The sequence below is a fragment of the Marmota monax genome, unplaced genomic scaffold (assembly GCF_021218885.2).
Source record: "Marmota monax isolate L192 unplaced genomic scaffold, Marmota_monax_Labrador192_F-V1.1 WCK01_AAM20220418_F8-fsc00056, whole genome shotgun sequence".
Classification (NCBI taxonomy): Eukaryota; Metazoa; Chordata; class Mammalia; order Rodentia; family Sciuridae; genus Marmota; species Marmota monax.
Genome location: NW_026695212.1, coordinates 312460 through 326436, shown reverse-complemented (window position 1 = coordinate 326436; position 13977 = coordinate 312460). Strand labels below are relative to the sequence as shown.

The 13977-nt window shown below is 42.9% G+C and overlaps 1 protein-coding gene across 1 annotated transcript in view; it reads left to right on the top strand.

The window, feature by feature from the left end:
- The window catches only part of Ppm1h (protein phosphatase, Mg2+/Mn2+ dependent 1H), a 270705-nt gene that overhangs the window by 167431 nt on the left and 89297 nt on the right, over nucleotides 1–13977 (top strand). The window contains exon 5 of the mRNA XM_046430626.2: nucleotides 12662–12746. Within this exon, the coding sequence (XP_046286582.1) occupies nucleotides 12662–12746 (85 nt within the window). The remainder of the gene's footprint in view (nucleotides 1–12661; nucleotides 12747–13977) is intronic.

Sequence of the window (13977 nt, the reverse complement as noted above, 5' to 3'; positions counted from 1 at the left end):
CTTCCTGGGGTTCTGATCAGTTGCTCCCATCACAGTGCCTTTTTAAAGTAAAGAAATCAGAATTGGACACAGATGTAACAAAGGTGTGACTAATGCAGAGTATTAGTAAAGAGATTGCTTCCCAGACTCTGCATGTCCTACCTGCCGTGGCACACAAACAGTGAACTATCGTAGTCATCAGCATTTACAAAGAAAAAAAAGAAAAAGTCATCCTACTCCAAAAATGACGGCAGTAGAGAAAAAAGTGAATGCCTGTGGGGCCTTACCCAATCTGACTACTTGCTACAAGGAGAAAAATGTGCTTGTTTTGAGACTTGGAAATTGGCCAAACACGTTTGTGCTAGGGGATTGAATGGTGCTGTGGATTTTAAGCATTGAACCTGCACTTGAGAAAAACAGAATATGTACCCTGTGACGCAAATGGAAATGAAGCATTAAGTGTTTAGTGTATGCATTGACATCTAAGCATGCAGGCGAAACTTTACCAGCAAGGTGGTTTTAAAGCAGTGCTGAGTAAGAATTCACTGTGGGATTTTACAAAATAAATTTAGTTTGAACTCTGTAGTCCGATAAGAGAAAGTTTTAAAACCCACCAATTGGGACTATAAAACTATAGCCCCTTTGGAAAACCAGTCAGTGTTTCCAAGGAGTTATCATATGACTCAGCTAACTCAGCTATTCAACCATAGGTATATACCTAAGAGAATTAAAAATATGTGCATAAATGTTCATCGCAGCATCACTTGTGATACAAAAAATACCCAAATATTCATCAAATAATAAATGGATAAACAAAAAAGTGGCATATTCATGCAATGAAATATTATTCAGCTATAAAAAGGAATGAAGTTCTGATTCATGTTACAACATGGATGAACCTTGAAAATATATGCTTAAGCCAGGTGCAGTGGTGCCTGCTTGGGAGGCTTGAGAGGCTGAGGCCAGGAGGATTACAAGTTCAAGGCCAGCCTCAGCAACTTAGCAAGGCCCTAAACAATTCAACAAGACACTGTTTCTAAATAAAAAAATAAAAAGGGCTGGGGATGTAGCTAAGTGATTAAGTGCCCCTGGGTTCAATCCCTGGTAGAGAAGAGAAGAGAAAGGAAGGAAGAAAGAAAACATATTCTTAGTGATGAAGCCAGTAATTTAAAAAAAGAAAAAAACATGTATTGTATGACTCCATTTATATTATGTATAGAATATATTAATTTATAAAGACAGAAAATGGATTAGAGTTTGCAGAGGCTAGAGGTTGGAAAAATGAGGAGTAACTTCTAATAGGTGCAGAGGATGGGAGATCCTTTTTGAGATGAGAAAAAATGTCCTGGAATTAGATAATGATGGCGATTTCACAGCCTTGTTACTATACTAAAAACCACTGTCCTGTACGCTTAAAAGGGTGAGTTTTATATAGGTAGATTGTTCCCCAAACAGGGAGCCACCCACATTAATTTACAAATGGACCACCCCTTGATCTCTTTTGTTTGTTTGTTTGTTTGTTTAAATAGTAAGCATCTTGGGGCTAAGGTATAGCTTGGTCTTAGAGTTCTTGTCTAGCATGCACAAGGCTCATGGGTTCCATTCCCAGTACCACAAAAAGAAGAAGAAAGGAAGGAAGAATAAGCACCTTGAAAACTTCTTTAATGGCTTTTCAGCTTTTACCTGAACTGGAAATTTTTGTGCTGGTGTGTTGGGTTTGCATGTTGCTGGTAGAGCAAGATAAGATGTTTGCAGAAAGTGGCTGAATTATGACTTTGAGAAATTATTCTGGGTGCTGTGAACCTAGACTGGGCTGGCTGTGAGAAAAGCAAGGAACACGTGACTCAGTTACTAGTCTATGAGTAGTCGCTTATTTTTGCTGCTGCTGAAATATCGGAATCTTCTGCCGTGTTCATTTCTCACAAATATTTTTTGCTGAGGAGCTTAATTGTATACTTGAGATCTCAGCAAATAAATCATTGCACTTGCAAACTTCATCTTTAGCATCCATTCTGAAATTAGAATGACTAGAAACACACCCAAACTAATTCCCAGCTCGTGGGATTACTTTTTCCCTTCAGCTATTTTTTGACACCTCTAATTAGCATCCGCAGCCTGGCTGTCCTCTGTCAGTGGCAACCCTGGCTTGTCCTGTCGGCTGCCCTGCTTTCTTTCTCAGCAACACTTCTCCAGTTCTTCTGAAGGAGGTTGTCGCTTCTGCCACATCTGAACAGAAGCCACAAGGTCTGATGATTCTGGAAGGAATGGATGCCTCCCTCTTATACCTAGGAATTGATATGCACTGTCAAAAGGATTTTCTGAATGGTTCCTCTGTGTCACCTTGTACCAGATTTTCTCCTTTATTCTGGAAGTGTGCAGCTTAATGTTGCGTTTCAAATCACTTCCAGCTGAAAAAGTGTGTAATGGAATCGAGGCATCCATGAATACTCTTAACAGTGTCAATGCTGCCTTTTGTTTGTAGCTCTGGGTTCCAAGGGGACTAGTGACAACAGTGAAATTACGTTGGGGACCTTGCTCCATAATGGGTTCCTTGTCCTTTTTGATTAAGAGTGCTTTGTCCCATGCTGGTGCTTCTGCATTGGGTTCATATTTATTAGAATCTAAATTGCGGTGATTGTCACCTCCTGAGAAGAAAAGCAGTAACTGTAGCAGTTGTGGGTATATCCCCACCCGTCATGTGTCAGGCTTCCTTTCAGAAGCATTTCAATTTAGACCTGAAAGGTGCCTAACAAATCATCTGGCCCTACCCTTTCTGTTTATAGGCAGGGTGACCAGTGCTCAAATTAAACACCAAGGTAAAGTAGCCATCTAGAAATTCTGATTCCCAGGCCTCACTACCACCAATCATTCCCATGTGCTTGAATTTCCTCCAAAGCCAGGAATTTTCGAAGCTGGAAAAGAACTTGATAATTGGTCTTTGTTCCATAGTCTGTCATCTAATGTTTTGGCACTCAATGCATTGTCACCTCCCAGGTAAATTGTCAGAACTTAGGACCCAAAAGGTGACACACTGCAGAGCCTTCCTCCAGCATGTTTGTGTGTTCCCCACTGACACACATTTCACTGTACATGTCACGCTGCAGGACTGGCCGATTGCTTAGCAATTAGGCATGACAACAACATTCTGCCCTCTCGGGACTCTTGCAAGCCACAGCCTCAAACCACTTTGCTTTGCTGCCCAGCAACTTCCTGTGTTGCAGAGAGAACCCAAGGTACAACCACATGAAGCAACTTGGTTTGGATTCTGACTTCAGGTGTGAGGTTGATCACTGTTCTTTGTCTTGCTTAGAGCATTTTAATACCTTTGACTCCAAGGAAAGCAGACACCTAGGCACTAACACCTGTTTCTCAAATCTAGCAGCCTAACCATTTTAGATTTCTTTCCCATCCTGCTCTACAGAGAGATTCTTCCTTTATTTTTGAGCATATCTTTCACATGCATACTAGCTTTCTGTATTTCTCATTCTTTTCTCCCCCTTACCTCTTTCTCTCTCCCCCTCAAGTACCCCCTTAGGCCTTCTCTTGAGACTGAAAAGCAATATGTTTATTGATTATCCTTATGCCATGTTTACCAAATACCTATGTATAAAATCATTCAAGTGTGAATTGGGGGATTTTATTTGGTTTTAAAGCAAAAGGTTTTACCTTGAGGGGCAGAAGGGCTGAAAGGTGGCATGTGCTGGATTGCACCCTGAGGAGCAGGGATGCTTAGGTTAACAGAAAGAGGATACAGCCAAAGGTTCCCTCCATGTGCCCTACCTGATTCTCCAAACCTTATCTTCTTCTGAACATTCAGTTTGTTTTCTCCTTCCCTTGTTCTGAAACTTTCTTTATGGCTGCAGCTTATAACACAGTAGTTCTGCAGGGCACTGAGGCCACATCATCCCACTTCAGTGAAGGTTAGAAATGAAAGAGTGTGACTAAGCTGCTCTTCGAATTCTGGGAGCAGAAGGAGGACTCTTCCAACAGCAATGCCTCTGGGAGAGGGGTTCACACACACACTCCAGAATATTCATCCCTTAGTCCCATGAGGGATTGGTGCCAGGACACCCCTTACCAAAACACCCAAATCTGAGTATACTCCAGTCTCTTACATGAAAATAGTGTAGTATCTGTGTATAACATGTGGACATCCTCCTCTAAACTTTAAATCATCTCTCCATTACTTATAATACCTAATGTAATGTAAATGCTATGTAAATAAGTGTTGTACAGCATTGCTTAGGCAATAATGACAAAAAAAGTCTGTATGTGTTTAGTACAAACACTTTTTCTCCAATATTTTCTATCCACCATGGGTTGAGCCTGTGGATGCAGAACCCCTGGATACAGAGGGCCAGCTGCACTTTGGGTTTTGCTTGCCCGAGAACAAGGGAAAGGTCTTCTGAGCAATATTAGGTATAATTGGCTGTTTTCTACCTCCCAAAGGGGGACCTAGCCTGTACTGTTTACTCCCAGGAGTGATCTCTAGGGGAAAGTGGGCTCTCACATCCTGCTGACACTCCTGACTGCCAGGTGGCTGTGTTGAGCCTTGAACTTTGGAAGTTCCATGTTGGGAGGTAGCCCAAAAACAAGTTGTTAAGCAGTTCCTCTTTTGACATTAAGGCGATTTCCAGTCTTTCCCACAACAAGTAATGTCAGAGCATGGATTCTTACTTGCGTATCTTATGTATTGAGTGTTTAATCTCTTAAGCATGTATTACTAAACCACAAAAATGAGAAGTTATACTCTGTGTATGTATAATACACTAAAATACATTCTACTGTCATGTACACCTAAAAAGATCAAATAAAATTTATAAAAAAAAGAAGAAAGAAAACTTTCCTGTTGCCATTGAATAATTCCTGCAGGGTTATATACTTTCATTGTCTAAGTTTTGAGTCAGTTCTTAGATCCCCAGAGAAATGTTTTTATCAGGCCAGTGTGAATGCCCTGGCTGCATCCATGGCTAAGATTAATGAACTGACCATCAACAAGAGAAGTTGATAAATTTTTAGTCACCCAGTTAATCTCTCAGAAACTCTTTTTATGCTTTTTCACTTTTGAGCATGATTGGCAGTTCTGAACCTACTTTTAGGCGACCCCTCTTAAAACACCAGGGAAAGAGAAAAGCACAAGCATTTTTAGGCGCAGCCAGTGTTTCTATAACAAAATTTGGCCTCTGGCTTCTTAGTTAATGGCTTCTGGGTTAGATACTTTTTCAGACATGGTTAAGGTCCATATAATGACCTCTAAGAGGTTAGGCCATGGGGTGGAACTTGTGGACTGGTGCCTGGGGCACCCAGGTTGGTGATGATTGGGAGTATTACAAAGATGAATTCACATTTGGGAAGACTAGGGAATATGCAGTCAAATCTGAGCAAATTTGAATTTACAAAAGGAACACATTTCCTGCAACAGTCAAATAATACAAAGATATGTACAGGAAAATTGGCCATCTCTCCCACTTCCATACCTCTCACACTGCTCATTCAAACATAACTCTAGATTGTCAAGCTGTCAGGTGCCAAGAGGGTCAGCTGAGACAGTGAAACAAACTGGAAGGAATCTTCCAACCTTCAATCACTTACTGCAGTCTGACAGGCAAGAGACAAAGAAAAAGAACAGAGCCAACTCCCTGGTGTCCATTCTCCCCCACGAGGTGCATTGGACATAGGCTTTGCAGCTCAGGCAGGAGGCAGGAGAGAATATCACTGCCCAGAAGCTCTGATCTAAAGTCTCCAGCCATTTTATGGACCTGGGGTAGGGGAGGAAGGAGAAGGGAAAGGACTCTGATGGAAAAGTCCTGAGACAGCACACAGAGAAGTGTCTCAGCAAGTGAGGCCAAGCAGGCAGCTAGGCACGGGAGGGCAGGAGTCAGTCCTTGGCTGTGGGTCCCCTGGGACTGTGGCACACCGGCTGAGCACCAAGTCTGGGTGGAGAGGGCTTTGTGATTGTCTCTGGTGAGACCAACCCAAAGGACCACATACAGAAATTTGGCCTGGAATCAGACTCAATGTATGCAAGTTATCTATGTATGGTTTCTGTTGTTATAAAAACAAGATTGTACCACACATTACTTTATAACTCGCTTTTTTTATTTTCACATGATATGCTATGACGTCCAAGTAACAAAACATACGCCTTGGCCTTATTTTTTTTTAACAACCATATAATTTACACTACAAAACAAGTTGTTGAGCAGTTCTTCTTTTGACATTAAGGCTATTTCCAGTCTTTCCCACAACAAATTATGTCAGAGCACGGATTCTCACTTGTGTATCTTATGTATTGAGTGTTTAATCTCTTAAGTATGTATTCCTAAAGGTGAGAGGGCCCAACCATGGAATACATAGTTATAATAAATTTGAAATTTAATACATTTGAAAGCTATAACCATTCCCATTAATTATGAGGATGACTTTGTTCACTTACCCTATAAGAACCATGAGGTAGTGTTGATTTTTTTCAATGTTTGCCAGTCTGATGAACAAAATTAGATGTTACTTTGGCTTTAATTTGCATTTTCCTGGACTAGCAGAAGATTGAGCATCTTTTCATATGTTCATTGAACATTTGCATTTTCCCTTCTGTTGATTGCCTAATGGTATCTTTATCAGCTTTTTTTCTTCTACTTGTTTGTCAAATGCCTGTCATTACTGTGCTGAGGACATCACGCTGAGGTGAGATATAACAGGGGTTTGTGTGATCTCCTTAAGAGAAATTGCAAAATCAAGCAAATATTTGAGCATTCCATTTTACCTTTTTTTTTCCCACTTGACCACCTAACATTTTCACTAACTCTAGGAACAAAAAACAGGGTGTTTTACTCTAAAATATATCTAAACTGATAGAAATAGCAGGATTTTCTAGGAATTATTTTCTAAACTCAGACTGCCCATCAGTTAGGAATAAATTGCCTTTATCTCTGCGGTGACTACTATTTGGGAGGGATCATTTGGAAAACTCCTCTTGTCTTTATTTCATCTTCCACCATCCTTGCAGTTGACTTATAAAAACACATTAAATGGGCTGGGGCTGGGGCTCAGCAGTATAGTGCGTGCCTCACACATGTGAGGCACTAGGTTTGATCCTCACCACCACCAAAAAATAAATAAATAAATAGACACAATATTGTCTATCTACAACTAAAAAACAAAATATTTAAAAAAAAATTAAACCTCCTCAGTCACAATATCATACCCCATCTATTATACTGGGATTAACATGAAAACATTTACCTGAATGAAAGTCTCACCTTCCCATTGGGGGACATGCTCAGAACCATCTCCTCTGCAGGGTAAGGGGTCCCAGGTGGGGGCTAGTTACCAATTGATTAAATCACCCCAACACCTGGGAACTTCTCATTCAACCTTGTCAACCCTGAGTGGATAATGGAACTCCATTCAAGTTCCAGCCACGGTAATGTCCACAGGTGAGGCCTGAGCCCCCAGGAGGGAGGTCGAGCTGGCACCCAGCCCTCCTAGACCCTCATCACTGCCACGACTTTGCTTTGATTTTAATTTTCTGTAGGAGAAGCATCTCGTAAAATAATGAAGAAGATGTGAAGTCCCCACTTTAAAGGCATCTCTCCGCTCTATTGATTGCTTATCTGAGGTTTGTCGGCCTTCGCCTACACTCTGTTCCCTTTGAAACCCCTCTCCTCTCACTGCCTGGCTCTAGATTGGAGACCAGCACTCTGACAAATTGATCCCAAGATCAGAGGGGATGAAAGAGAGTGAGAGATCAAAAGGAAGCCAAGGATCACATGGGAAGAGGCACCACGGTTCAGGGCCCGGAAAGGTTGGCAGCCGGACACGCTGTCATCTTTAATCCATGGTGCCTCGGAAAGCAAGAACTTGGAGTTCAAACAGAAGGGAAGAGTGTTCTGTACATGGACGGATTTAGATATAATTATCTATTTAAGAACATAATGAGCTAGGATTACCCCGGCAGTTATTGGAATTGAATGCTAATACTTTGTCTGTGAATTCAAAATATAGAAACAGGGTAAACGTGGTGGTCACTGCTGCCCTTGCTATATTCTCCCTCCCTGACCCCTGAGGAGGGAAGCTCTGCCTCATTTCCCGGTGTCCTTCAAGTCACTTCTCAGCAATGACATTCTCTTAGGCCTGTTGTCTTTTTCCAACAACCAGTGGAAATTTGTATGTGTTTTTGAGGACTCAGACTCTCTACAGTTAATAATGTTGTTATTAAGAAAAGTCTTGTTTACGGCCTGAGTCTCTGGGTACTTGCGCTCAGCACCCAAGTCCAGCTCATTGGCACCCACTCCATCACTTATCTCCTCAGCAAACACCCATTGCATGTCTGCCACATGCCAAACACTGAGCGTTGGAGATCAGAGACAATGACTTGGGCTCTGCCTGGAAAATATCCTCAGGATAGTTAAAGACAAGTTTGGAAGCCAGCCATTGCAGCCAGGGCTCGTAAGGGCTATGGTGCAGCTATGTCATCACAGAGAAGGGGCATCCACAGCAGCCCAGAAGGACAAGAGAGGGCCCTCTGAACTGGCTTAGAGGGGAGTAGGTTGGCTTTTAGAAGGGAGAAGTAGATGTGAAAGGAGTAGCAAGAGTGAGGCGACAGAAATATAGGCAAGAACCAGATAATGAAGGAACTCGGAAGGTCTGGGAAACCAGCAATGGGCTTTAGGTTGGGGATGTGGCAGGTGACAGTGGTGCTTTAGAATCACCTTGTGGCATGTTCTTATGTGTGGAAACAACAACAACAACAAAAAAAAACAATCTCATAGAAGTAGAGAATACAATGGTGGTTAGGGAGGTCGGGAAGGGTGGAAGAGGATGGAAGAGGAATAACTTCTAATGTTCTATAGAAGAACTACAGTTGAGAACATTTAATTGTATATTTCAAAATAGCTAGTAAGAGAAGATTCTGAAAGTACCCATCACAAATGTACCCATCACTCTACTCTCAGAGGTGAGAGGACTGTGGAGAGCTCCTGAGTCCTGCAGGCAGTCTCTGATGGAAACTGGAACCAAGGCACCAGTAATAGGAGTCATGGAAAGAGATTTATGTTAAAAACTGAAAAGGTGAAATTACAGGATGGGATGCCTATTTGGAAATGTGGAGTGAGAGAAGTCTGGGACAGGCAACTAAGTGTAAAATAGTGTTGTTCCCCGAGGTTGGGAATTCTGGAAGTCCAATTTGAAGGGGTGGTGGGGACAGCATCATCAATTTGAACACTACACTAAGTCTGCAATTCCTGCAAAAATCCAAGTGGCTATATCTGTTGATAACTGGCTGGTCCATGCTGGAGCACAACAGAGACGTGCTGATTGGGAAGTTGATCTGAAATCATTGGCATATGTGGTTGTTGAAGTCAGCTCATTGAGCCAATATCAAGGGAATACTATCAAGGCCAGCTTTGTGAGAATGTGACTTGTGTACTCATGCAGTACCCCACTCTCCAAAGGAAGCCACATTCCATTTAGTGCCCTATCATTTCTATCTTGAAACTCTCATTTTTTAAACAAGGGGTCCTGCATATATATATTTGCACTGGCCCCTGAGGTAGTATAGCTAGTCCTGCCTGCAATGGCCTGGTACTGTGCACAGTGGTGGGGCTACACTCTTGGTCAAGTCAGACATGGTCCTTGCCTTAGGAGCTTACATGCTAGCATGGAAGGCAGACAAGTCCTCAGTTCCAAAGTGTGACATGTTCCATACTAGGGGAAGTACCAGGCTAAGGAAAAATGTTAAGAGATGAGTTGAACTTAACCTTGGGGCTAAGAAATTAGATTGCCCAGGGTGGAAGAATGGTGAGACATAGTCATCCCCAGCACCAAAGGTGTCCTAGGAGGTAGAAGGAAAACCAGGAGGAAGAGATCCCCCGGAGCCAGTTTGGGAGAGACTTAGCAAATGCTACCAGAGAGATCAGAATGATGATTTTTTTTTCCAGTAAACATAGCAACGGGGGAGTCATTTGGTGATTCTTGTGATAGCAGCTAGGTGGACAGAGAGGCAGGGTATGAATCTACCACTGTTTGAGGGATCAATGGGAAGCAAGGAAGTAGAGACCCAACATATACATACAAAGTGTTCTAGAGCATGGATTTGTACTATGGCAGATATCCAGTGGAGAGAAAAATTGAAATACTAATGTTGGGAGGATTCTGGGGTGAGGAGTAATGGACAAACTAGCGCTAGTCAGGAAGAGAAGATGGCTCGGGGAGCAGGTAGATTTCCAGGCAAAGTCTCCTCCTCTCTATGAAGTCGATCTCACATTATTTAACTGAACGGCTGCTGCCTCTTGTTTCTGTTTTCCTCCTGCCTGAAGTTCAAGAAAGTGTCTCCCAAGTTCTCTCCTCTTCTCTTTCATTTAGCAAATATTCATGGGGCTCCTGCTGTGTGACAGACATGATACTAAACATCTGGAATATTCAGGAACAAAAAGCCCCTGACCTCCTGACACTCAGGTCCGGATTCCATAGCCTGGTGGAACAACGTGTCCCAGTGGGCCAGGCTGTGTGGTGATGAGATCACTCTCTCCTGGGTCTGGAACACCCCAACCTCTGACTTCCCTTCCTTCCTCTTCCTCATCCTCTTTTGCTTCCTTCTGGGGTGTCTCACTTTCCTACTCTATACCCAGCAATCAGCTGAAATTTAGGGGTCATGTAGAAAAAAAAGAAAAAACAAAGTAAGACTAGCTTGAAGCAAACCTTTGAAAGAAAAGACTCCTTTGGAATCTATCACATAACTTCAGTCCAGCTCCAGGGATCTCGAGGCCTTCACCTAGACCTTCCTGACTCCAGGCACCCTTTCAAATTCTCTAAGTTTCTCCATTCTCTGTCAAACCCTTAGTCTATTTTGGTAGTAAATCTCAGCTCATAATTAGGACAGTGACCATGTGAATCAACTCACGTGGTTTGTGAATGGTGAATATCATCTTTTGGGTTGCGAGTGAGGGGGTTGCATTTTATAAGTGGTTGTAGGCTTATGAGAAGGAATCAAATTTGTCACATTTTAGGCAGTATAATAATAGAAGGGATAAAGAATATTACAGTAAGAGGCGTCTTTTTCGCAGAATTAGCTTCCCTACACTTCCGTTTTCTCAAACTTCTACCTCTGGAGCCCTAAATGCTCTAAAGCCCCCAAAATTTTCATTGTCATCTCCTCCCCTGCCTACACCCACCCCAGTTTCTATGATAGCAGCAACTGGGGTACAGGTAGTCAGGGTTAGGGGCAGGGTTGTAATAGCTGGAACCATTATAGGGCTTGCTTCCAAGTTAGGGACTGCTTCCAAGAAAGAGACTGCCTCTCCAGGTCGGGAGAGAGGTGCCTGCGGGCTTGGTAGCACAAAGAAGCAAAATGCCCTAGAATCAATGAGGCATCCACCAGATACCTCATTGATTGAACTCATGGAAGGCATCTCCCACATCTACGGGTCCTCACTAAGAAGTGAGTCAGGTCTCAGGTCTCTGGGTCCCTGGTGCCAGGGAGTTGTTCAGATGTATAAAATGCAGTTCCCTAAGCCAATCCTATTTGTCACAAAAACGACAGCCTTTTGCCACAACTGATGGATCGGTGGCTATAAAGTGGCTGTCAGGAGCCACTTCAGAATCAGAAGGTCTGAAAATGGGAGGCACCTCTGGGACCAGGTCCAAGAAAAGTTGCTTCATGGTTATCGATCCTGCAGCCTCTCTTTTAGACATCAGCTTTGGGAGCTCTCTTCTCTCAGAAGTCCTTGAGTGGGCAATAGCTCTTGCGCACATTTTTCTGGAGAGTGTGAATTTTCTGATCCTTGAGACAAAATGAAAGTGGCTATCTCTGGACCCAGGATATTACCAAGGATGCTCAAGATCTAGGCCAGATGTTCTCAGATTTTAATGTGCTTATGAACTACCTGGTGAGAGTCTGGGTGGGGAATCTAAGATTCTGCCTTGCTATCAATTTCCCAGGTAAGGCCAAATGCTCCTAGCCCATTAATCCTAGCCCATTGATCCTTTGAATAACAAGAGTCTGAAGTTGAACCATCCACTACATTGAACACTAGCTACATGGGACTACTTAAATTAATTAAAATTAAATAATGTTAGAAATTTAGTTCCTTGACTTCACTAACCACAATTCAAATGCTCAGTAGTCACATATTTCAATGATGGATTCCACAGACAAGAATGTTACCATCCAGGTGCAGTGGCACACACCTATAATCCCAGCAACTGTGGAGGCTGAGGCAGAAGGATCTCCAAGTTCAAGGCCTACCAGGGGCAACTTAGTGAGATCCTATCTAAAAATAAGATAAGAGTTATGGGTGTAACTCAGTGATATAGCACCCCTGAGTGATGGTGTGGGGGGGTTACCATGATCACAGAAGGTCCTTTCAGATAACCCTGGACTAGAGTGAGCCTCTGCACCATTCACTTATTCACCATTTATTTGTTGTGTGCTAAGTAATATGCTTGGTGCCAAGCATTAAAGCAATAGTGCCAGCCAGCAGAAAAAGTAATCATAAGCTGACCAGAATGCAGTGCACTTAAAAACAGAGATACCTCCAACCTCACAGGAGATCCAGAATTGCAGCGCAGGTGGGAGGAGAAAGCCAGTCCTGGCATTTTGTGTGTGACCCGAACCACACCGTGGTTGATCTTCGTCACAATACTTATGAAATTGGCTGCTGACAATGCATTTTCACTATTTCAGGGCCATAATCATCAGAAATGGAGAAATCATCCCCATGTCTTCGGAATTCACCCCTGAGACGGAGCGCCAGCGACTTCAGTACCTGGTAAGAGGCATGTAGGCTTGGCAGAGGGCAGTGGTGTCAAGGATGGCATCAGAGCTATTTGGGAAGAATACACTGCTGGGACATGAGAGCGGGTCCACAGCAGTCAAACGACATATGGCATTAACTCCCCCACACACACCTTCTGGATCACACATCCTGACTCCTTGTGTGACGACACACTCCACCTCCGTGAATTTATTATTGTGGTTGATTTTCTCCCATCTGTGACCAATTGGAGACATAATGTGCTGTGTTTCTTTTCATGGGTTGGTGTTCACAATGTGAAGTGCAGTTCTGAAGAGTGCAGATACCTTCTAGGTATCAGGGACTCACTCTGCCTCACATCCCGAGGAAGGCCCTCTGCCCACGTGGCAGCTCTGAGATCCTGCTCACACATATCATGCTGCATGCTCAGATGGGAAGTTCAAGGCCCTTTGGAAAAAGTGTAGATGTCATAAAATCCATTTCTACCCTGAAAATAGATTCTGTGTGTAGATCCTCCTCTTTGGGGTGAAATCATGAGAAGGCTACGGGAGAGCTCTGCTTCCTTAAAAGTCTCATTTTTCTGGAATACAGAACAATCTGTGTCTTCAGAGTCCAGGGGCAGGTGTTGGGCATAGGATCTCAGTTTAAAGTGACTGTGGTAATCATTCTAGTTTTCTTTGGGGTGAGCATCTCTGGGGACTAGCCCTGTGAATAGTAGTATGTGAAGGAAATACTTTCTTGCCAATAATACTTTCTTGCCAATAGGATTTCTTTTTTAGACAACATAGTCAAGCAGTGATTGTCTGCTCTTAGGAAAGAATTGATCTACATGGCTCCAAAAGGACTTTGTTCATGTCTCTGAGTTTCAGTATGTGCAAACAGACAGAATCTGATCACTTTGGTTGATGTATAAAGTTGCTGTGCCCATTCCCTCAATACCCTGGTCTCTGTGTTTGTCTTATTTTTTAACCAAGCTGTGTCACCGTTGCTAGTTACCTGGTATTTGTGAGGGCAGAAATCCCAAATCAGTGGAAAATCTGCTTCCTTCTTTCAGCTACTATTATCTTCTAGCCTTTGAGTGTTGTCTCAAGCAGATAACCTTAAAGCCACAGAATCCAAACTCTAGGCCTCTTGTTTTCTTTGGTTGTCTAGACAAGTGGCGGGCATCCTTTGGCAGCTCACAGATCTTTATTCTGGTCCCCGCTCTGGTGTTCCAAGGCTGGATAGGTTTGTGCAAGTCTCTTAA